The sequence below is a fragment of the Galleria mellonella genome, unplaced genomic scaffold (assembly GCF_026898425.1).
Source record: "Galleria mellonella isolate WM207_F2 unplaced genomic scaffold, CSIRO_AGI_GalMel_v1 utg90, whole genome shotgun sequence".
NCBI lineage: Eukaryota > Metazoa > Arthropoda > Insecta > Lepidoptera > Pyralidae > Galleria > Galleria mellonella.
In genome coordinates, this window is record NW_026442172.1 from 5693 (window position 1) to 30668 (window position 24976).

General features: G+C 29.9%; 2 protein-coding genes and 1 long non-coding RNA gene across 4 annotated transcripts; 1 reads left to right on the forward strand and 2 right to left on the reverse strand.

Annotated features, from left to right (window-relative positions):
• The first annotated feature begins 375 nt into the window (after positions 1–375).
• Positions 376–1398, forward strand: LOC128202348 (uncharacterized). Its single transcript, XR_008253726.1, has 2 exons — positions 376–551; positions 1049–1398. It is a non-coding gene; the product is annotated as an uncharacterized LOC128202348 (long non-coding RNA).
• Positions 1399–3134: 1736 nt separating this feature from the next.
• LOC128202349 (FGFR1 oncogene partner 2 homolog) lies at positions 3135–10400 on the reverse strand. 2 transcript variants are annotated; one of them, XM_052902392.1, is made up of 5 exons: positions 10341–10400; positions 10025–10159; positions 8978–9229; positions 7555–7683; positions 3135–6739 (listed from the first exon to the last, which is right to left on the reverse strand). In XM_052902392.1, the coding sequence occupies exons 2-5, from the start codon at positions 10157–10159 to the stop codon at positions 6626–6628; spliced, it is 630 nt and encodes a 209-aa protein (XP_052758352.1). In that variant the 5' UTR covers positions 10341–10400; the 3' UTR covers positions 3135–6625. The 2 variants fall into 2 exon arrangements, with proteins under 2 accessions (XP_052758352.1, XP_052758351.1); XM_052902391.1 differs by having other exon boundaries at positions 10232–10396.
• Positions 10401–13491: 3091 nt separating this feature from the next.
• On the reverse strand, positions 13492–20959 carry LOC113523568 (epoxide hydrolase 4-like). The gene is made up of 6 exons (XM_026909560.2): positions 20667–20959; positions 17865–17989; positions 17119–17231; positions 15005–15173; positions 14764–14915; positions 13492–14068 (listed from the first exon to the last, which is right to left on the reverse strand). Exons 1-6 carry the CDS (start codon positions 20868–20870, stop codon positions 13803–13805), a joined length of 1029 nt encoding a protein of 342 aa, XP_026765361.2. The 5' UTR covers positions 20871–20959; the 3' UTR covers positions 13492–13802.
• Positions 20960–24976: the final 4017 nt, after the last annotated feature.

Below are 24976 nucleotides of genomic sequence, written 5' to 3' on the forward strand. Positions count from 1 at the left end.
TTTTGGGAATTTTGGAAATAAATTTAATATATCTAATTAATTAATGTTATAAATACATAATAATCAAAATGTATTCTGTGTTAACCAGAGGAAACGCTATACTTACTTACACTCTTAGTGTACTAGCATGTCTTACTTTCTTATGTTTTCTGTCCACGTTAACAGTTGATTACAGAACCGCCGCACAAATGAATACAGTAAAAAAATGAGTTGTGTCAGTATTACTATTATATAAATATGGATAGTTAAGTAGTGTGGCTTTTATTTAAAAATAAACCTGTTTACAGCAAAAATGTGCCGGACTACGGTGCCTCTGGGAGAGTGAATGATCTTGGCTTCCCGACGTTCGACTTGGAAACAGATCTAACTGCTTTTCAATTGGAATGTAAAACAATTATTCCTATACTTAACAGCAGAATATATTACACCAAACAATGAACTGAATCAGGTTGTATTGTGGGACAAAATCATCCTAAGAGGTGAAAATGCACTCTAGACTTTAAAAATATGAACACAAAATATTACTTCTGGGATGATGGTAATGGTTTAAAGTAAGTATTAATATAAATTTTCAATTATAATTGTTCTTAGTGACTGAAGTTTTTTATACCACTAAGGTGGCAAGCAAGCATACGACCCACCTGATGGCAAGCTGTTACCGTAGCCGATGAAGTATAAATTACAGACAATAGTTTTATAAAAAATGTCAACTACTTAAACAATTATTAATTGTAACTTTGCCAACTTAATGATTATACATATACAAAATTTAGACTGATTACTACCTGAAAGTTATCTAACTTACAATATAAATCTAAAAAAAGTCATTCTTCCTCTTGGCATGTAATTACCACATCTTTATTTATTTTTATGAAATCTGGTATGACAAAAAAGCTAACAGTTCACCAGATGGGAAATGGTGACAGTTGTCTATACATAGGAATAATATGTAATATATTAAATAATATGTAATGTAATTAATTATATATATATATATATATAAACCAAAAATATTAAATTTGTAAACAAAAATATTTTTCTTTTACAGAGCACACAATAATGTCACACTGACATTGTCATGGAATATCATTCCTAATGTATATCTCCTGCCCAACATACAAGCTATTGGCCAACATTCCTTTAAATTCTTTACAGAGTACACTCAAACAAGAGTATGATCCAGGGGATATTTTTAAAAAATATATTCCTGATTCTTTTAGTATGAGGGATGAAAGTAAGGTCGCAAAGTTTCAATTATAAATCTCTATTCAAAATTGACTTTAATTTTATACCTTTAAGGTTTCTTATTAATATGTTAAGTATCTAAGATTGAAATGTAGAAAATAATGCAGTCAAAACATAAGTTTTCACAAACAAAAAAATTGGAATACATTTAATTTTATAAAAAGAAAAAAATTGTAAATGAGAAAAGTGATAATTATCATCTAAATACTTGTATGCCACAGTAGTATCAATTTGATATTCTTTATTATAAATTATGAAACAAACATGCAGGCATACAAAGTTTGTAAAAATTATTGTTTGACTTCTGTTGCTCTTAATAAGACATATAGTTACAATATTATCATTAGTAACAACTAATTTACTTTATTTCTCCCTTCGAGCCTAAACAATTGTTTTGCTTATTTTGCCATGTTTTATGCCAAAAATTGATAAAGTAATACCTATTCATAGGTAAAAGTGCTAAACCAGTACAATTTTCACAATACGCTGAGAGTTAAAGGTTTGTTAATAATAAGGATTAGTGGTCCTATTACTAGCAAAATACCTTGTCAAACACATGGTCTCCCCTAGAAAGCATTTCATCACAATGAGTAAACTGACCTGACTCTCTAAAAACTTTCGAGGGTAGCCCACCAGCATAAACTAATAGTGGTGATATTTCTGTATCCATTTAAAAACAGAAAACAACCCTGGAGGTTCTAATTTATGAATTTTTCTTTTTAATATAATGAAATAGATTTTTATTTCACAACCTGTCTTCAAACATGGCAAAGTCAGTTAAGTTAAAAACCAAACTATTAAATAAATTTTGATAAAAATTCTATAAGATCAACCAGAAAATATATCATTTCAGATAAAGAATTTTCCAAATCAGCTAATGTTGTTCGAAGGCAACAAAAATACAGTGTAATTAAAAACTTCCTTTTTTGAAGGGTTAAAAACTTAGTTTTTGCAACTAAAAAAGAATGAAACATTTAAATAATATAGGTTTTACTCATAGTTCTAGATCTATTAAGTTATAGATGATCTCAGTGGTTGTGTAAACGAGGTCCTGGGTTTAGCGTAAGGGAAGTATTTTTCTTCAGTAAATAGTACTTTTTACCTTAATACAGACCAATATATTCAATGACATTTAACAAACTTACAAATTTCAAAGGAAAAACCACAAAGGTACAATACAAAAACTCTTTGTATTAATTAAAAGTTATGTATAAATACAAATAAAAATTATGTATTATAAGAATCTTTAGTCCTACGTGAATATTTTTATGTAGACAATATAGGCGAATGAAAGGATTCCGAGAGATCATCCCACGATGCGAGAGGAGCTTTTGCTTTCAACTATGCAAAATGTTAAATAAATAGACATATACATTTCTAAAAGTTCATTAGACCTAATAAAAATTAAAAGAGATATTGATAAGGTCTAACTTTACTAATGATATACCCTATCAGGTCGACTTCCATGGTATTCCCCCTGGAAACCATCATGGTAGATTCTTGTTTAAATTGTCACAAGGGACCAACCGACCTGCTCTCATCTATCATCCCTCACTACCTTGGTTACCATTATATCTTTACTTATTAAAATGCCTCTACCCCATTAGGGTATTATTGGGAGCAAAGGGATTTTTTAGTAATGTAGACTATCAGTCCCAGTTAGCAATATACCAGGTCGACCTACACTGGGTTCCCCCTGGAAATCGTGCTGAATTTCAAGGGTAATCATCACAGTAGGCCAACTGACCTGTCGTTTCATCCTCATCTATCATGCCCCACTGCCGTTAGCGAAGGCGAAGTTATTCCATTATCATCCATTGCATAAAAGTATATAATTATTGGTATAAAAAGAACGTTAAAATCTAATTATAAAAAAAATACTACGGATATGTTATTTTATAGTGTATATTTTATCAATTACAATTAAACATACATTTACCATTTTTCCTCTACATGTGTCATTCTACAGCAGAAAAAAACTATATAGGTATTTTCTATCATTGCCTTCTTTTTATCTACTTAAAGTACATGTTTTAAAGGTTTCATTTTCTAGAAACTGGAAAAGAAAAGGAAGTAAATTACCAAGAACCAAATCTAAATATTAAGTATCATTATGTTATTCTTATCATGTAACAATAACAACTGAATAATATTATTTCATATCTATTTCTTTAAGGTTGCTATGTATCATGAACTAACTTTATGACATTACACACTCAGAGCGTTTTGTAATGTCTGATATTATAAATGCAATTATACTAAAGTAGCAATTTACTCTAATTATTTCATTAATCCAATTACTACGACTACTATGTTTAATTTTAAGGACCTCACACAAAGCATAACATATTTTATATACTTGATGTATCTTGTATACCTTACATTTGATATACTTTAATTTTGTAGCTATAAGTAGTAAAAATACAAATTATTTCGTAATAAAACTACTCGACTTACGGGCCAATATTTAAATTTTCTTAAATAAATCTAATCAAATAAAAAGGTAAGTCGGCGATATTGCAGTTCGCTTTTAACTATAGAATAAAATATAATCCACAGATATAATAAACCTTAGTTCACCATAGCTACTTTGTACTAAAAAAATAACTATATTACAACGTGAGCTATACGAATTTATCTCTCAGGATATAATTTTATTCAATGGTGAAAAGGTGGCTTCAGTCCAGAACTAAGAAATATTCAAATATATGTTAAATAGAAATGTGTACAGAACTTTATTAAAATATCGTAAAATGTATCGTATAAAAATTGTTATTTAATATATAATTACACATTTTTACGATATTTTAATAGAATTCAATAACGTTCCGATACTGATAAATAATAAAAACTCCTAAATATTGACGATAAAGGTTCTTTTTTAAAGACGAGACAATGAATTTTTTACCTAATAGTATATTTTATTAAATATGTAAGTTTTATTATTAAAACAGAATTAAATGGGATGAGATGTTCCAGAACTTATATTTTATTTCAATACAAATTACATAACTTAAAAATATTAAATTATAATTGGACAAATGGACAATTTAAACCATTAATTTGTGCAATATTCCTCACATATTGATGCTATATATTTATAAAATATGTAAATGAAAAACTCCGATTGTAGTTTTATTCTAATAAACAATCGCAAATTTTAACACAACCTAATTTAAATACAAATTACAATTCATAAAAATAATGTAAATATATCCCTACGTGGAAATTAATTTGTCTTTAGAAGTATTTGTCAATACGTATAATTACTAAAGACTGAACAATTAACAACAGTATTACTACCAGAATATTTAACAAGAAGATTTCTATGTCAATGCGGATTATATATTTTTATATTTATCTCTGTTTAGGTAACAATTGCAAGTTATATTTATAGACTGTATAATTTTTTATCTGAAACATAATATCTGCAATTAATTACCTCTAAATTATTCTAACCAACTGCTATTAACACCTGAACTGCTGTTGCACATATTACGCTTCATTCGCATCTAATCAAGCAAAACATTATTAAGAGATTGCTAGATTATGACGAGGACGGCTTTACAGATTTTAATAGTGTCGATTATGATGCGCCATCAAACTAAATTGGTTTACATTACGCTAAAAATCGGCCATTAATTTCTGAAGTGAAATTAATAAAAGAAACAAAGATGCACTACCAAAGACTAAAAAGCGACTCTGTAAATCGTATTGACCACAAATTATGCACTAATTCCTAACCAGCTAGTGGTTTGTAATCAAACAAAGCGAAATGTTCTTACAACTTTTGTAAACATATAAGTTACAAATAACCTTTCATATTTAAATAGGTAAATATTCGACTGCGTCCATGCCATGTCTTACGTTAACTATTTATTCTTTAAAATTCGAGATAGATTTAAATGTATTTTTATATACGAATGTGGATCTTGGATTTTCTATATGAATAATGTGACGTAAAATAAATTTACTTCAATTTAATTTAATGGTACATAAAATCAGTACCAGAAATGTCACAAATTTATTATATTATCCAAATTTTAACAAATTTACTTATTCATTAACAGTACATATTGCTTACATGCCTTTGGCATGTGTTTAGTATTCACGAAGTTCACTATCAAGAATCACTACAATTCGTTCTAACATTCAAAGCTGATCCCACTAAATTGCATGGAAAAATATTTCATATTTGAATAAATACAAACTTCTCATGTACTCATTAGCTCTAGCGCATTATTAGTGACATCCGCATTGGTAATCACCAAATTGTATGTATATAATGTATGTATAGCGAATTTTCTATACTACTATTCAACATGAGATAAATTATTCTAATGCAATAAGTAAATACAGTACAGAACATGACCTGTTATGTGAATTGACTAGCATTTGGTATGATGTATAGCGCATGATTTTATTTAAACAGATTTATTTCACATATACTATGACAAGATAATGGGTCCCAGAGTACTGCCCTTACAAAATAACAAGTGTTATATGTCTAAGGAGGATACAAGTAATCTAAAAAAGTATATTTTCTAGTTTATTATTTTAATTATTGTGAGTATTATAATTAACAAGACCATTTTATTCTTATAAGAAATGTTAAAGTGAAAATATAAATTTAAATGCCTAATAAAATTAAAGTAAGATAAAAATACACAAAATTTTTAAATTCAAATAAAATAATACATTCCAATACACATTTAAACAGTAACTTGTTCTTTCATTAATTTTGCTCTTATACCATTGGTTTATCACGGATATTGAAAAACGCGCGTTTTAAATCGATTGTTATAACTTAACAGCAATACTTAAGATCACAGTTTCTGCCATACTAAGTGATTTGACTTTACATGGCATTATTAACTAAAAATGACCATTGAAATTAATACAGTCCATCATCACACACGCATAACATGAGCTAGAACTTAAAAAGCGGCAATAAATATTAAGTAATTAAAATTTCAACATTAAATACAGTCAATGAAGAAACAAAACATTATTATTTTATAGCTTATATGGTATTCGCTGTATTTATGTCACAATTAAATTATGTAGCAAAATGTGAATCATGAAAGATACTGTCAAAAGACCTAACATCCAAAATTTGTAAGTAACCGTAAAATATCAGTTGTATACTGGAACGGCGACTGTTGTCATTTTCCTGCCTGCACATCTGTCAGTTATAGTAACATTTTACTATAATCTGATACTTCACAGGTTAGTTTTGGACTATAATAAAGAACTATCAGGAAAAGGAGTCAAATGTGCTGACAGGTGTCATGTTGTCTACCTATGAATATGCTCGGCAACGTTTCCGCAGCCGTCGATTTACACTCATTCAGAGGCGGCAGGGCTCAACCGCAGGACGTCACGCGCCCACTTGCGGCCTCTCCTCCGTCTGCACATCTTTGTCTGCTGTCGGCGGCTGCCACTCTCGGTCAGAACCATACCGCCTTGATAAATCTAGCATTTCTCTCAAACCCTGAAATATTGTTAAGTTTCAACATCAACTCAAAAATCTTCATCAGAATTACTATTGAACATAGACCTCTCCCATACACTGCCATAAAGAATGGCTCTGAGCCACCTGCATCTACTGACTCCCTGCAATGCATGAGGTTGTCACTCCATCTAGTGGAAGATCATCCTACACTGTATTGTATATAATATTGAAAATTTAAGGAATATACACATTATATAGACATAGTAGGGCACTTTTGACTTGGTTACCTAACACAGACAGTAATGCCAGCTCAAATAGAAAGATCGCCATTAAAGTTATCTATATTTTTTATGCAACTTAGATGGGCAAAAAAGTTTGTAAGATTTTTTTTTGTTTGTTTATAATTGTAGCTTATAGACATGATCAGTGTCATGTATTTCACAGAGTCTTCTATGATACCATCATATTTATCAATATTACAGCTTTTAATTGTCCACTACTAAACAAGCCAACTGTGTAAACTGCTTTAAAAAATGGTCCTGACCTGCATTTTAGTTGACATACCATTTAGTAGGGTTCACTAGATAATTTGACTATATGGCATTCGCTTGCATAATATCAATACTAGAAAACCTTTCTTTCCCATTGGTTTTAATTTTTATATATGCTAACTTGATTCTTCTGAGAATATTCACATTTTATATTCTACCACATAATGAAACTATGGCCATAGCCTTTTCCATAGCTCATTACACAATGTGGAACTTCATCATATGTCAAACAAATTATACAGTAATACAAGTGTTCTGCAATGACCTTAACATTTCACCAGTGCCAATACCATCAATACATACCTTATTCTCTGTAATAAGCCTTTGGTATAATTCTTCCTCTTTCCTGGAGTCACCATTCTCATCTGAATTAACAGCTTTGTACATGATGCTAGTCATTTCATTGATTCTCTCTGCTTGTTGGCGAATCAACTACAAAAAAAAATATTTCAGTATTCAACATTATCAGATAATAAGATTTAATAAATATATACAGTGTATTAAGATATTATATTATAGCTCTTATTGCCTTGCAAGAACATATCAATAAGTGGAAAGATATCAACTCTAAAATTATGCTAATACTCATAGCATGATAATAATCACATTTAATAAATACAGACATGTGTCTGCGAGTAATGTATTTCAACAGAAGAAGACTTTTTACAAAAATAGTTCCCTTGGTTACCTCTATCCCATTCATGTTTTTACCATGAAGCAGTTATGTTTGCATGGCTGTGTTTCAGTTTGAAAGGTAAAAAATGGCAGTGAATTTACAGGGTACAGAAGCATAACACCTTCCTCATGAATGGTAATGCAAATGGGGTATCATGACCAAATACAATCTGTTAAAGCTAAGTAATATCATGGCTTCAGATATGAAACTGTGATATATGCTAAGTTAGTCCTTTACACAGACACTGCAAACACTATTACATTCATTGTAATTTTATTATATTTTAAAAATAATATACAACCCATGTTATTCACTGATAATGTAGTTTGATATAGTGAAAAAGAGAGAGAGGTTCTTTGAGAGAATTTTAAAAGTTAGTTGAGTAGCTTTCGAGTTTTGCCTTATAGACAAATAAACATATAAAAATTAGAGTCTTTCCTCTTTGCAATATTAGCAGATGTAGATAACAGTTCTTAAATAATACTTATGGCACATGTCTTCACATAATACTATTTTTGTTAACTAATGGTTTCTCATTATGTTTAATTGCATGAAATTGGCTCACTGATGTGAATTAATAGGACATCAAGTCTTGGCAATCACTTTACAAACTCCCATGATAAAGTTTCAACTAGTGGGGGGTTCAATATACTCTTTTACATTTTTATTGTGTATTGTAATAAAAATGAAATTAAATATATATTGTATGCCAAAAAATTTATAAAATCAGACTTTAAATAAATAATAATAAGTAGTATGTAATAATATTATTTCAGCAAATATATAACGACACTTAATGTAAAATATTTTATACAATTTAAATATTGTAAAATAAATATGCTTACTAGTATATTTATTTTACAATATTTACTACTAAAATATTTAGATACTAAAATATACTGAAGATACATAAGATATTTTAAATTCAATGTACTAAATTAATATATATTTTTTACTTAGCACAGCAAAAATATAGGCATTTTTTTTAATTTTTTACAACATTCAAAGACCTCCTTCCTCATAACATTTCTTTAATTAAAAAACAATTACCTCCTGTTGTTTTTCATTAATAGCAGCTGTAAAATCTATTCTGGACTCCCATATTCTTTTCTCTGTGTGTTGACGATATTTTGACATAATAAGTTCCAGTGCACGTCTATGATCTTCCAAAGCCGCTCTCAGTTCTCCATTCTCCCGCTGAACATCACGCATTAAACGAGACTCGCGTTCTATGCTAGCAATCAAAGCACCACGTGGTCGTTCACGTGATGCTTCATTTAAAGTATCAACTTCTTCTTTGTACTGCAATTGTTTAAATAGTAATATTGTAATATATTTATTTTGCCTCAAATTAAATAGTTTACAATATTTTTAAATTATAAATATTTGAACCTGTAGACTGTGTTTTAAGTAGGATTTTAAAACTAAAAAGGTTCAGAAAATATGTGTCAATAGACATGTTGTAACATGTAGATCATATTAATATAACTAACACTATTTTCCCCTTTTAAATGAGCAGGTCAATTTATTATTTATAAAAAGTATACTTACATCTAAAATATTAAAAATTATTTGCAATATATCATCAATTTTTTACCCTACAACACAGCTCAGGAAACAATTTCAAGTATAAACTATTTGCCTAAATATAATTCACAGATAACAAACTAATCATTTTTAAATAAAATCCAAATTGCAGGTAAATGTTTAACACAGTAGATAACAAACCATGTGCAGGATCAACTAGTAAAACAATTTATTTAAAACTTCAGTAACTTACTGTAAAATGTTTACTGATCATTATCTGAAAATCAGAACTACAAAAACTTAATCCCTTATAGGATACTTGGCACTAGTAAGATATAAGCATGACATGTTAATCCTAATTACCAATTGCCAATTGTTTATTTCCAGGCAAATTTATGCTCATTTTCAAGATTATTGGAGTGTACTACAAGAGTTACTAGTTCCGTTATTTATATGTCGTCTACAATGCATAAGTTTAAGCGATTATGAACGACAAAAAGTATAAAATTGTAAGTCGTGTTGTATTAGCGATAGCGTTTTGCCAAATCGAGTTCATTCAATAAGTAATACCTGTTTCATCGTATGAATTTGTCTGTAAGCTGTTTGAGTTTCGGTTAATAAAGCATCCGCTTCAGTTTCTCGCTCTTTGAGACGACCTGCGAGTCTTTTTGCATCCAAAATTATTTGCTGTATGGTCAGTGACATCTGAAAGAGTCAGCAATGTAGAAACACATAAATCTACAAAATCACAAAGTTTTCCAACTTTTCTACACGAACCCTGATATCCACACAAAACAGTTATGCAACTGGCGTATCATCTAAGTAATTATATAAAATAAATTAAATGAAACACAATTATCTTCATTGAAAATATAGAACGACGCACATCAGCTGTTTCGAGATTAGATAGAGCGCGGCGGCCATTAGCTTAGCTTTCATTGGAAACAAGTATAATAATATCAATTTAAGAGAGCCTGCAAGTAAAAGACATGAAATAACAACCATAGCCCAAATTCATATGAGTGAAAGAGAAAGTAAAAAAATGACTGAATGTTTAATTTTATAGGAATATATGACATGACCTTGATTATGAGAAACATATATTTAGTTCAATATCTTTGGAAACCATAGAGTAATCTAAGAAAGTGTTTAGAAGAAACAAGTTTAATTGCTTTATAAGAACAAGGAAATCTTTAATTGCTTTCGTAATATAATCAATGGCCATTAATTTTTTCACCTAATCTCAAGATATTAGTAGTTTTAGGAAATTGTATTTCATACTTAAGGATTTTGCCCAAATTTAAATATTCTTTTTTTTTTCAAGATATCTCTATATTTTGAATTAAGTCTACATACGGTCATCTATTTGATCAACTTTATTTATATTCAGGTATTTTGGCTTCGGCTGTTTATAGGACAAAAATAGCTTCCTCATTTTTTTTCTTATAAGCAGCAAAAATGTAACTCAAAAGAATTTTTTTATAATGAGAGTCAGGCCAGCGACAGTTGGTACATCATTGTTGGAATGACGTTTTTCTATGAAACTATGTTACCAAACTAAAAAAAATTATTCATAACTGATCATAGCCATCTTAAATAGGGGCCATGACAGTCAGAGTAATGCGCTATTTCAAAAATACCGCTACATTTATAAATATATTTTTTTATTATTAACCAGCGACCCGTCCCGGCTTCGCACGGGTGCAATACCAAATATACCTACTTACTACAGAATGTCCTTATGAACATTTACAGCTATTTTGTCATTAGACAATATAAACATGATAAAGTGCTATAGGCCGAAGTGCGGCACACTGAAATTAAGAACGGACAGACAGCGACAGCGACTTTGTTTTATACTATGTAGTGAAGTCATATTTAAAAAGCATATGTCTTAAAAATTTTCAGTAAATATAAACCGATAAATAAATAATAAGTATCATTAAAATTTGCATGTATTATAGTGTATTAAAAAATTAATTCATTATAATTGTAGTATGCGGTTTCTCGTCAAAATGTTACCTTTTAATTTAAAAATAATTTTTTAATTATAGTTATATGTATGTGATTAAAATAATGTTATAACTACAAATAAAGCTATTTCTCTTATATGCATAGTACAATATGATAATATTCTTTAGAATTGAGTACGTGTTTTTTTTTTCAATGTTATTTGCTTTAGCACAACGCTTCCAACTATTGTTTAATACGCCAAAGAGAATTTACATTACTCGTCTGTCAAAAAAAATATATATTAAAATTGTGGTAAAGTGAAATAAAGTAACTAAATCTAAGTGCTTGTTTTATTGTCCATATTCATGTTAATCATTTTTAAAATGCCTTAACCCTATCATGACGCCTATTCAAAATAGTTCTTAGAACAAGGACTTACATAGAAGAAATGATAAAATAAAAACTGTAAATCATATAGTTGCCTCTTTTCTTCTTATGCAAATATAATAAGTAAAAAGAGGACGAATGATACACCATCAGTTGCTGCTTTTGACAATTCATAGCAGGCTAGTGTATAGAAAATGTTATATGGTCATATAACCCTACCAAATTCAGATACAATCTGCTTGCATACTTTCTACATGAACCGTATCGAATATATAATCTAGTAATGTAAATTTGTCATTGACAAATAATTGACATATCAAACGTTTTTAGCGACAATTAAAAAAAAATATTTTTGAAACTAATTGAGCGGTAGATCTATAGCCGTGTTTTTTTTTATACAACTTAGAATGGCAAACAAGCTGACGGCCCACCTGATAGAAAATGGTAACCGTCGCCTATAGTCATGAGCAATACCATGGACTTAACAGAGTATACTGTTTTGCCCATGATATCCCCCATGTGTTGCCATTCCTGAGGACTCAGATGTTATTCCTCTGTACCCTGTAAATTCACGCCATATCCCACCCTTCAAACCGAAACACAGCCATACAAACAACTGCTTCACGGTAGAAACACGAATGGGACAGAGGTATTCAAGCAATCGACCTCTTTCCTACAAAAGCCACCTAGATTGATTCTTGGTAATTTCATCACAATGCAACTGACCTAACTTATATCCTCATTTATCATCATTCACTGGTACCCAGTAATGTATACCATCTTTCACATATACAACGTATATAATCTTGAGCAGCAAGCCAGTTTAAATCAAACAATACTCTCGAGTCTACTGGTAACATCTTACTGTGGTATAAATAGATTTTTTTATTAAACTGTTATTAATTACTCAGTTTTACCAGTATTCATTTATTTTCTAATAAGGTTAGAAACTAAGTATCTACATAGGTAGCAGGTGGTAAAAATACGTTAATATTTTTATATTTTTAGGAAATTTTACTTAAAGACAACTTTTTTATTTGACCACATTATAAAATACCCACTGTAGCTGTGAACTATTTCAGTTCCTTCTTTCTTTCTTTCAGTATTCCATTAGCGAATTGTAATTGACTCCGAGCATTTAGAGAAACGGCATTCTCTAAGATAAAAAAAAAATATCGTCCATTGTTGAACATAGGTCTCCATATTTTACCTCAAAAATAGTCGATTGTCGGTATCCATCTATTTTCGTTTTTCGAGTCATCTTTTCGTGTAATAGGGAGGCGACCTTACAATACGTTTACTTGTAGTACAGAGTCACCTTACAAGAACCATTTTTCCTCACTCAACCTATGTGGCAAGCTCAACCCATTAATACTTCAGCTTGCTAATTTATATTCTACGATAACGTCTCGTTTCATATTACACAAAGCTTTGTGCTTTGATCCGAGTATTGATCGTCGCTAGCACCTGAACGGTGTATTTTTGTATTCGCATCAAAATGCAAGTTTTATTTGACTCTGCCATCCAAGACATAGTGTCTCAATAAAAATGATTAGGCCTGGATTTGTGGCTGGATGAAAGGTAACGACCACCATCATCCTCATTTCACACACTTACCTTACATTAGCATGACAAATGGGAAAATCTAATAAACCTATTGACCGAACTCACGAGCAAACGAATGTAAACAACCAAAATTTATTCGAACCTTTTAGTCGTACTTAAAACATATACAGGCAATAAATAATATTTTTTGTCAGATTTCGTACTGACTAATTCGTTACTGTATTTTCACAACGTTTCTTCTAAACTTAAAATCTAAATTCAACTTAATATAAAAATATACCCTAATTTAATAAAAATAAGTATAATGTCACAACAAACAAGTATAAAACAAAGTACTATTATGATATGTAACTACCATTCGAACATTCACATACAAAGTAGTCACATATATAGTTCAAAGTATAAGTATAATCACATATATTAGATATTATATATTTATAATTTACAGTTTATATTTTATAAGGAATTCCCTAATGATCTTGTTCACTTTTTCCGGCTCTTCTTGTTGTAAGAAATGGCGACAGTCCTTGACTATAGTAGTTTCAATATAATCGTACTGCTTCTTCATCATATCTAAAATGGAGTGTCTTATGTACAAGTCGTTTTCGGCATGAGCTACTAACATCGGAACGTTCTCCTCTAAATGTTTTTCTGGCAGACTGTACGCAAAATTTGCTCGGTAGTAATTAATAGGATAAGTGAAGGCAACTGAAACAAACAAATTTTATTTAGCTTTTAGAACTAGCGTTACAGTTATAGTAATATCAATACAAGGTGATGTCTCATTTTGGATCCCGTCATTGTAAAGTATTACAAAAATTGAGAAAGACAGAACATCGGAATAATAGATGTACATTCATATACAAAATCTGAAATTTATTGGCACAAATATTATTTCTGTTATTTTGTTACCCAATTGTTAATTCACATCGCGTGACATGAAAATGTATTTAATGTAATTACATAAAATGTAAAATAATAGCGACGCAATTATTTATTTGACAGAAAGATACCTAGTCACACGTGAAAAAATGATCATACAATCAATTTTTATGGATTAAGCGTTTTTTCATATTATTATATTAATTATACATGTACTTATTTATAAACATACCTATTGAAATTATTTATAAAAATAATACAGTTAGCATTCTAATACCACGCATTAAACTTGAATTTTATATCTTCGATATAAATATTTTCAACTTGGTATAATCGATCAATTTAATTAAAAGCAAACCTCTAATTGTCACTTGTTGTGCTCAACAAAGTCCATAATGCTCACTATAATAATATTATATTAGCAGACATCTGTTGTAACATTATGGCACGCAAATAAACAATTATACAACTATTTTTGTGTAACATAACAGAATAAAAAAACTAGAATAAAATTTACTCACAATCTTTGGCAAACCAGTATTTGTAACATTCAATATCTTTACTTGTAATAGAGTCTTTGCCTGGAACCAGCATTGATTTGTCAAATACATTCAAATTATTCAGTTGTAATAGTTGCTCTGGTATATACGGCATTCGGAAGAAGAAGACATACCTAAAAAAATATAAGAGGTATAAACTTTTATTATTTGTCCAGTTTATTCCAATTGCATTAAGAAAAAAAAATTAAAACATCTTCCTTACCATGACTTCATCATTTGTTTAAAATCACTGAATACACATTTGAACCAAGATTCGCGTGATATACTAGCCAATAAAATTACAGCATCTAAAACCTCAGGGTAGACATCACGGAATCGACAGGCAATAATACCACCCCAATCATGAGAGACGAGGATACATTTTTCACGGCCTGTAAAAAAAATAATGATTAACTATAATATTTAATTCACAAATTAACGAAAAAAAAAATAGAAAGAAAAGCACGTACATATATCAACTATATAATATTATTCAAAATAAAGAGTCCTTTAAAACACTGTCTTTATTAAAATTGTTTTTTTATTTACACACTCGACCGGTTTCGATAAGCGTATATTCAGAAATGCGTCGGGGTCAGTGATAATAGTGGCGTATTATGGCCAAATTAGACCGCAAGATTCGTAAGTTTGAATCGAACACTACCTACACCTAAGAATAAATAGTCCGATAATGAACAATACCGTTAACAAACCAAATTGATCCGAATAATTGCGGAAGGCTCGCGTCCTTTCACTATAGATTCCAATGTTTGACGAATTTGTGTTCACCACAATAATACGGTAACAACCTTTGATTACCCTAGCAGATATTACAAGTGTGATGTAAAGATTTACAAGCTTTAACTCGCGACTTTGCCTGCATGTCCGTGTTATATTGATTAACCTGGATTAATAGTAGCCTGTATATTCTTCCTCATCCCAAATTGTATGTGTATACTCAATTTTATAATGATTGATTGAGATGATAAGAAATTAGAAACAAATTCATTTCTTTATGAAATTAGTAATATTCGTAATAAGATTTCCTGGTTCGTAAACAAGTGATTTTACTACTTAAGTTATATAGAAAGATGTAGTATGTATCTTTGACAAGTCAAGCTATAGTAACCACTTTTTCCTTTAACAATATATAACCTGTAAATATACACGTATATACAATCTATATATTATATTTTTCTATCTATTATATTTATCTATATAGTATATTTTGAATTGTAATTATGATGATATATTCATTCATTTATGAATGCTGAATAGTGAAAAAAAAACTTTAGACCTATTTTACATCGAGGGCAATGCGATTTTAATTCACGCATTTCATATAAACTAATTAACTAGATAATTGATTTATAAACGAGACAAATTCATTCTAAATTGTCATTAGGCTATTAGCATGTTACCCAATCCATGTCAAACTCATTTTTTCTGTTCATCGAAAATATTATTCTAAAATTTATAATGAGGCTAAATGAACTGACTAATTAGGCGTTTGCAATTGCTAGTAACAACTTTAGGAAGGGGCAGTCGACGGACAGTGCATAGGACGCCAAAATCCAAAGGGGACGCCATGGTCCCAAAGGGATGCCAAGATCCAAAAGGGATGCCGTGTGGACGGTAGTAAAGCCGATCAAACCTAATGTGGACGATATCAAAATACATGCTAACCTTTTCTTAGTCATCAATTCTCTTTTATTGTCGTTTGAAATAGCGTCGTTAAAAACCAAAGTTAGCCAAAAATTAAGATAAGTACCGTAGCCTAGGGGTGCCAAGTACATTAAGCATAGTTCCCGATTGCATATATTTATACAAGTTTTGTGTTAAACATATGTTGTAAGTAGGAACTGCAATAAATTATTGAGTAAATTACGTATCTAGGAACTGTTAGTTATGTGTGAAATGGAAAGGTGCGAGTTATTACAAAAAGATGTCTCCTATAAGGAAAGTAGTATGAAATAAGAATGAAAACAACGCAAATCATATTACTGCGTTATTTGTAATGATAAAAAATAATCAAAATTATTTTTAAATTGAGTAATTTTTCCATCATGTAATTATAATTAATAGGTTTTAAAATTCCGACAACTAGATCCGATGATTCTAGTTCCCAGTAACAAAACGAAAGCAATACTTGGCAAATTTCTCGATTTTTTCAAAAGTGATGTGGATAGGATAAAACGTTCCGAGGTAAATTTTTCAATTTATTATTTATCATATACCTTTTATATTTACATATGAAAATAGAGTTTTTAAGTCAACTTGCAATGACTTAGCTGACCTCATACACCAAAAAAAGATATGTAAATATAATTTACATACCTAATTGACGAATCAAATCTCTAACATCTTCCACAAGTATATCCAATTTATAATCAGAAACCTTCTCTGGTCTCTCAGAGTCTCCATAACCTCGCATGTCAATAGCAATGCACCTAAAATACATATACGTTTCAATTACATACACCATCTAAGAATAGTACAGTCACATTATATGTAACAAACAGCATGTACTTATAAATGTCAATATAATAAAATAACTAATTTGTACACATTTTTAAATACAGTTTAAAAATTAACTAACTAATTTGTAATTTTGATCCACGTTCAGTAGTTTTTGCGTCCGAAACATTCATCCATCCATCACTATCCATGCATTCATCCTTATTAACTTTCGCATTTATAATATTAATAGAATTAAGAGATAATAGACATATTATAGCATAACGTTATTGAATGGCTCACTTGAAATCGCCTAGGGCTAAAAACTTTCTAGTCATATATACATCTAGAAATCTGCAGACTGACAAATATCTCTTTTCTTTAATTTTTATAATTTGAAGTAGATATGTTTTCACAAGTTTATGGAACAAACTAAACTTTGGACACAACATTTTTTGATTCAGAAAATCTTGAATAAAATTGTATATCTATTGGTGAAGATTACAATTCTATATCAGGTTAGCAGTTAACTTTTTTTGTCGTTCTGACTAAAAAACGGTAGCTCTAAGTAGGTAATAAATGAAACTAAATAATTCTTTATATTAATAAACAACTTTGTTAATTACCAGTAGTCTTTTTGGAACTCAACAATTTGGTGCCGCCATGAATACCAAAATTCGGGAAAGCCGTGCAGAAATAACATGAGAGGCTTCGACGAGTCTCCACTTTCGACATAATGTAGTTTTACATTCTGAAAATAGAAATTTAAATCATAAATACAATACACACAAATAAATTACTATATTGTATTAATACTGTCTAAGCACCTTTATCATATTATTGTAATCTTGATAACTATGATATCACACTCATAGTTACTTATATTAACAGAAAGATTACACACACAACGTAACAGAAAAACAGTCGACAACCGACTCTAAATACCCCATTGGAGATCCCAGTTTTGAGCATATTTTTCGGGCTCAACTTCGTGTTTTTATTCGTACCGAAATCGACCCTGTAAATGGAGCTTAACATTTCGTTTGTCACAAATCCTATCATAAAAGTTCAAAGGAACGATATTTTAGCATTTTTAATATTTTTAAACGGATGTACCGTTATCATGTAATTTTAGCATCAAATTTTTGTTTCGTTCGGATCCGAAATTTCGGAAAACATTTCATGGTAGGCCCTCTGATTTCGATTAAAAAAGAATAAGCAAATCGTGGCGATACTAGTCGTATTTAATTCTTGATCAATTTGCCATAATGGGTCAACTGCCATAACTACATCCTCACCTATTTCCCTATCTGTCAAGATAAACCGAACACAGGCAACGTGCCAATTGATTGTCATCCATAAAAAAACACGAAGTTATACAAATATTTTTGAGTTCATAACACATAATATATAATTTATTATCACATCATATATTATCAATAGATATTGTATTAACTGTTCACGAAAGGCGTTCCGCTTTCTGATCCTGACTGCAGTTGAATAAACTTGCATAACCTGTTCTCGCGAAATGCATTACGAAGGTATACCGTTAACTCATCTAGATTATATATATAATTACTTGCATTCTACTGCAGATCGTGACTGCACTCTACCTGAATAACTGGTTTTGCAACGCAAACTTTTACAGCTTTAGATGTATACTTAAAAATTATGATACAATCGTTGACAGGACAAGAACCGGCAGAGAACTTAATTTCGACACAATTAATACCTCCACGTACATATAGGAAATGGGCATCGAAATATTATATGACTGGTTACCATTACTGTAATGTAGGGCAGTAAATGCATATGCAATAAATGCATTTCTATCCGTACATATAGCCATATTCTTTTTCTTCTATCAACATCGCACGATTTTACAACAGGGCCGCTCCAACAATTTTCATAATTTGTTTAAGAGTTATTTTATTATTACAAATGAACAAAATAACAATATTGGTATCCAACTTAAACATTTGCAATCAAATGAGCAAAATAGTAAACCCCTACAAAATTTGAATACAGATAACACAATGTACGAACTTTATGTACGTCAAGGAGAGTGCTCCTGTTTCTAGTGATAAATAGTAAGTAATTGATGATATTTATTAATTATTATAAAATATAGTTGCATGTAATTAATGAGAAAATTAAACATCTTTATACATACTTAAATTCCCGAGGATGTTTTACTGCAAAGATATACTATTGTCAATCACAAATCAAGTAAAACGTTAATAAATAAAAATTAGAACAAATACGTATTCGATTTATATAAACTCATATTAGTTACCTCCAATATTATAATAACAAAAAAAATATTATAAATGTCACTCCCTCTGGTACGTCAAAGTAAATATAAGGCTAAGACAAAGTTAGATGCCTCTGGCCAAATATTTCCACTTAAGTAATATAAGGTATAATGAATAACTAACATCCGTTGCCAAATGTCAGTACTTGTTATATAAAATAGAAAAGAATATATATGAAATAAAACATAATATCTACTTTACCACTTTCATTTAGCCACAGACCGAAAACCTACCCACTTATATATAAGTAGAGTGACAAAGCTTAATTTACCAACTTATTGCAAAATAATAGGTACATGCAATTTTTTAAAGATTATTTTTATAAGAAGCTGTAGAAACTAAACCGTAAGTTTATTCGCAGTGTATAAATTTAATAAGCTTTAGTTTAATACTAGTTTAAGTATGACCTGATACTATAAAGAGGACAGCTAATACCTGTACATAAAGCAAGAATAATAATAGTCTACAATTTTCATATCGATGACGCAGAGCAAAGATCAAAGGCTTATGTGCAAATATGTACTAAATATTCGCGGTTACTTTAGCGAAAACAAGCAACAGGATATAAAATTTGTATGTATAATCGTATTAGCAATAAATTGCCTATCACAAAAAAAAGGAATTAACCTTGACAACATTATTATAAGACCAACATAGAGTCGATTAAAAATAAAACATGTAAACAACTCGGAATCGGCGAAGACACAAAAAATATATACATACGCACTGTTCCTTCTTATTTTCTATTGAACATTACACAACATCACTAAAACGGTGCAGTAATACAATTTTTAAACAAAGTATTATGAATATCCATAATACATCCAGTTTATTCGAAATTATACAAGCCAAGCGTTACGATGTTGTTACAAGGAGAACGTTTCTATCACAAAGTATTTTCTTACTCTTTCTATGCTAGACGATGATAATAAAGACTATAAATAAACAATGATAATACAATTCGTTATATGTAATAACTATAACAAAGTACCTTTATACTTAAACATAATTTAATTATTAAAAACTGGACCGAAAATTGTATTTATTTTTCCTTTTATATAAAAATGCTCAAATAACCTAAAAGATCATACAAGTGATAAATAAAATACTTACATTTACTTTTATATATTTATGTAACCCATATTTTGGATCAAAAAGGCAGGCAGGCGGTTCCAACTTCCTTTTCTGTGAAGATGAACTTAAAAAAATGTTCTTAACATAATTAAGGGTAAGTGTCCATAAAGCTAAAATACTATATAAAATAGTAAAATAGTTAGAAAGAACGAAAAGTGCAACAGTTTTTGTTAACTCGCTCATAATTCAGTTTTATACTAAATGAAAAAATCTAAAACGCGCGCGTCTGAACACAGCGGCACCGCGTCTCCAACTGTATCATAGTGTACACGTATTATTCTGCTGAACAACTGATAATACAAATTAATACACAATGAACGTGCAAATAAAATGTTCACAACTCTCTAACTTACAAGATAGTTTCTATCGCATCGCACATGGATGCAATATACGGTCATGGACACTTACTAACTTCTAAGCATAAGTACAGCAACGACAAGCTTTAGATACTAAATATTTCCTGCGACTACACTTGCGCAAACCTGTTATCTCCGGTTCTTGTGGAAGTATTTTCTTTTTAAATTATCTAATAGCCCTTAATGATTAATTTTCATAAAAATATCTAGCCGAAAACCGGCGTTTATCGTAACATCTGTAAAACTGAATAACTTACTGGAAGAAACATCTCTTGATATCTGAAAATATTATATAAACATTTAATACTAAAATAATCGTGTAACAATGCTGATTGAATATGAAAAGCTCAAAAATTATTTTAAGAGTTTGACTGAGGTCTTTATCTATCAGAGATTGTACAGCATTTTATTATTATAAGATTTACTATTCGGACACAGTACTTCTGACGTTACGAGAGATTTTATAGGTTTTAGTTAGGTATATACATTATAATGAATCTTTTATTTCTTAGATATTGTATAGCTTTCTATTCTAGAGATAAGTTTCTCATGACGGCGATGCGTTATGCCACGCGTTACGTCATGTCTACCCTGTTTCCCTAAATGGCAAAAAGAGAATGGAGATGTCGATAGGGTTCGCCCTAGAGTATATATAACAAAAATAGTTTGTGAGGAGACATAAATAAATATATTATTATAAATAAACGGCGTGCTGAAGAAGAGCCGGCAAGCGTGTATGAAAAGATTGATGAATGTGGAAGAAGCGAAAGAGGTTTGTTTGAATCGAAATATTTGGCGTTCCATTATTTCTGCCTACCCTAATAGGAGACAGATATGTATGTATTTAGTATTTCCAGATTTACGAGAGATTAAATAAAAGCTCATACAAAACAAAGTTGTCCCCTTTATAATATAATCTATAGGTAATAAACGGTAGTGAAATTACTGAGTACATATTCTTACTTACCACATGATATCTAAGAATGGAATGCAGGTAGGTACTTACCTGATTAAAAAAATACTTGCTAATCACATGACGATAAAAAAATAAGTAAAAATAGTATCACTATAAAATGAGCTAATCATACTGTAATGTGCAAGTGATATAAAAGTACTTGTTATCTGGAGTATCACAGTCGCAAAAACATTAAGAAATATTCATGTTTCCAAAAATATATATTTACTTATCGTGTTTTTACACCAAGTATGCTATAATAGCATAGCGAATAAATGGCAAAGGCTGCGTACCCACTTCAGAGAGCTTCAAAAAGTGGTAGGTGATCATGAGAGACGGAATACAATAATTGAAGACTCATAACTTTAATTAAAATGTTCCGACTAGTTTTTACCCACGACATTGTTCGAGCGATCACTTCATATAAACTGAGATAAAAAGTAGCATACCATAGGTTATGCTTTTCCAACTCTACCTGTATGAGATTTCATAACCATTGTTAGAACCGTTAAGGCATCAAGAGATAATAAACAAAGAAACAAACTCATTATCACATTCCTAATATTAGTAAAGATTGCAATACGTAATATTTAGGACATATTTCATGTAGAAAAGATGCAATAACTGTATTAGTTCGAAGAGGCATTCCTATATTTTCCCCTTTTTAAATTCTTAACTTAATAATTTTATGTACCATGCACAATGGTGTCAATAGACCACAACGTATGACACTAGAAACGTGTTAATTTCCTGCGGCTGGTTTAAACTCAATTCATTGCCCACAACTCGCAACTCTCGTTTGAAATAAATCAATTGTTGGTTTTATTATTTGACATTTTCAGTTACGACTCAAATTTATTTTCAGTTCTACCATTAACCACTATTGAAATTTCACAACTTGTTGTATTAACATAATATTGTTAGCAATTAGAGATAGGTAACATATATTGTAGTTACAATATCTGTATATTAAACTAATAAAAAATATGTAAAATCTAATATATAATATTGAAATGAAGAACATGATTAGAAAAATTGAATATAAATATCCAACTGGTGTAGGGGATATTAAAATAAGTGATGACCTTTTAGCGCCATCAATTTCCAGACGAACCTATAACGAATATACAGAGGGCCTACTATGAAATATTTTCCAAAATTTCGAGCACGAACGAAACAAATTTTAATGTTAAAATTACATAATACATGCCGTTTAAAATTATTAAAAATGTTAAAATATCATTCCTCTGGACAATTAGGATAGGATTTATAATAAATAAAATGTTAAGCTCCATTTACTGGAACGATTTCGGTACGAACAAAAACACGATATTGAGTTCGAGAATTCCGAATTTCATTTCATATTACCCATCCCCATTTTTTTCTTGCCAATGGCCCTTTACTTCTGATTTTTATGAATACCATGTACTGTACAGAGTCACAAATTCTTATCATCTGTACCAATGTCGAAAAATATTTTTTTTAGTGATAGTATTATAACTAAGTCGTCGTGACAGATTGACAGATGAAGAAAGTCGTGTCATAAAATTTTTTTGTATCATTTTGGTGTGAACCTTAATCAGAGCCTATCACAGTCTACCATAATCTACCACAAATCAAATAAACACTACAGCTACAAATTAAGTGCTGCGACGTTTATTCTTCATTCTGACAAAATCTGCATACACTTTTTGGACATAAGCCTAGTTGGGTCATATATTTGTTTAATTTGCAGAGTCCAGTGAGAGCCCTTATTAATACACACATATTGTTATTACTCAAAAGAATAAATAAATTAGAATACTTTCTAAAAACCCCTTAATAAGGAATTTTGAGTGCTTTTATCCTGGCAACAACAGCCAGCTAATATTTGCTTTTTGCAAAATGCAAAACAATAATAAAATCTTATTTAAAAACTGGTATGTCTTATCTAGAAGCGATCTTTTCCATTGATTCTCCTACTTGTGAACTACGCGCGTACGAAGTAAAAGGCAAAAAGCTAGACAATTAAAATACTATGATAATTAGGCAATTAGCATTAATATAATTTAAAAAAAAGTATATAATATATAAATCTTTTTAGACAATCTTATAACAATCAAGCAAAGTATTATTTAACATTGTATAATTACATAAAATACTCTTTCTGCGAAACATTGAGATGACGTAATACTTTTAGTGCCTTTTAAATCGAATATAAATTACCTAGCAAAATATTTATTTCTTAGTCAATAACCGGTTCTACTCTTAATTACCACTGCGGCAATAAACAGATTTTAATTTTTTTTTTTTTAAATCTATATACACTCGTAAATTTATGATTAAAAATTATAATCTTCACATTTATGACGATCTCTGTGGCAGAGCAGTGGCCACATTTCTTTACGTAAAAGAGGTCCCCGGGTTCAATTCCCGGTTAAACCAATTTTGAATTAGTTGAAATTTTATGAATTAGTTCCTAAATATTCAAGATTGTGCCCTAGATGATCGTTACCAGATTTCTAATAACTCAATATATCCTAACTTAAGAAGCAGGCGAGATAGTATATAAACACATCAAAAAAGTCTAAGCAACACATACTATTTCAAATTATTAATCAATTATTATATCATTTCTTACCAAGTAGGTAATACCTATGTAAACTTTTTTTCATCTAAAGGACATACTGGCTGGTTGTAAAAAAAATCCAGTATCATTTGTTTTTTTTTTTTTTACAAATTTAAAAGCGAATGCATTTTTTCGAATTTTATAGAGTTTTCTTTGCTTATTAAAATTTACTATTCTGTATCAATTTTATTATTTAAACAATAATTTGAAAAAAGTTTTGAGCAAATTTGGATTTTGAGACATTTTTTACGTCATGGAGCGACGTCATTTGAATGCAGATAAAATGCAAAGAGCTGTAGGGATGTTGCAAGCGGAAAGAAGTCAATCTCAGGTATCATGGTATTTTGGTATCAACAGAAGCGTTATTTGC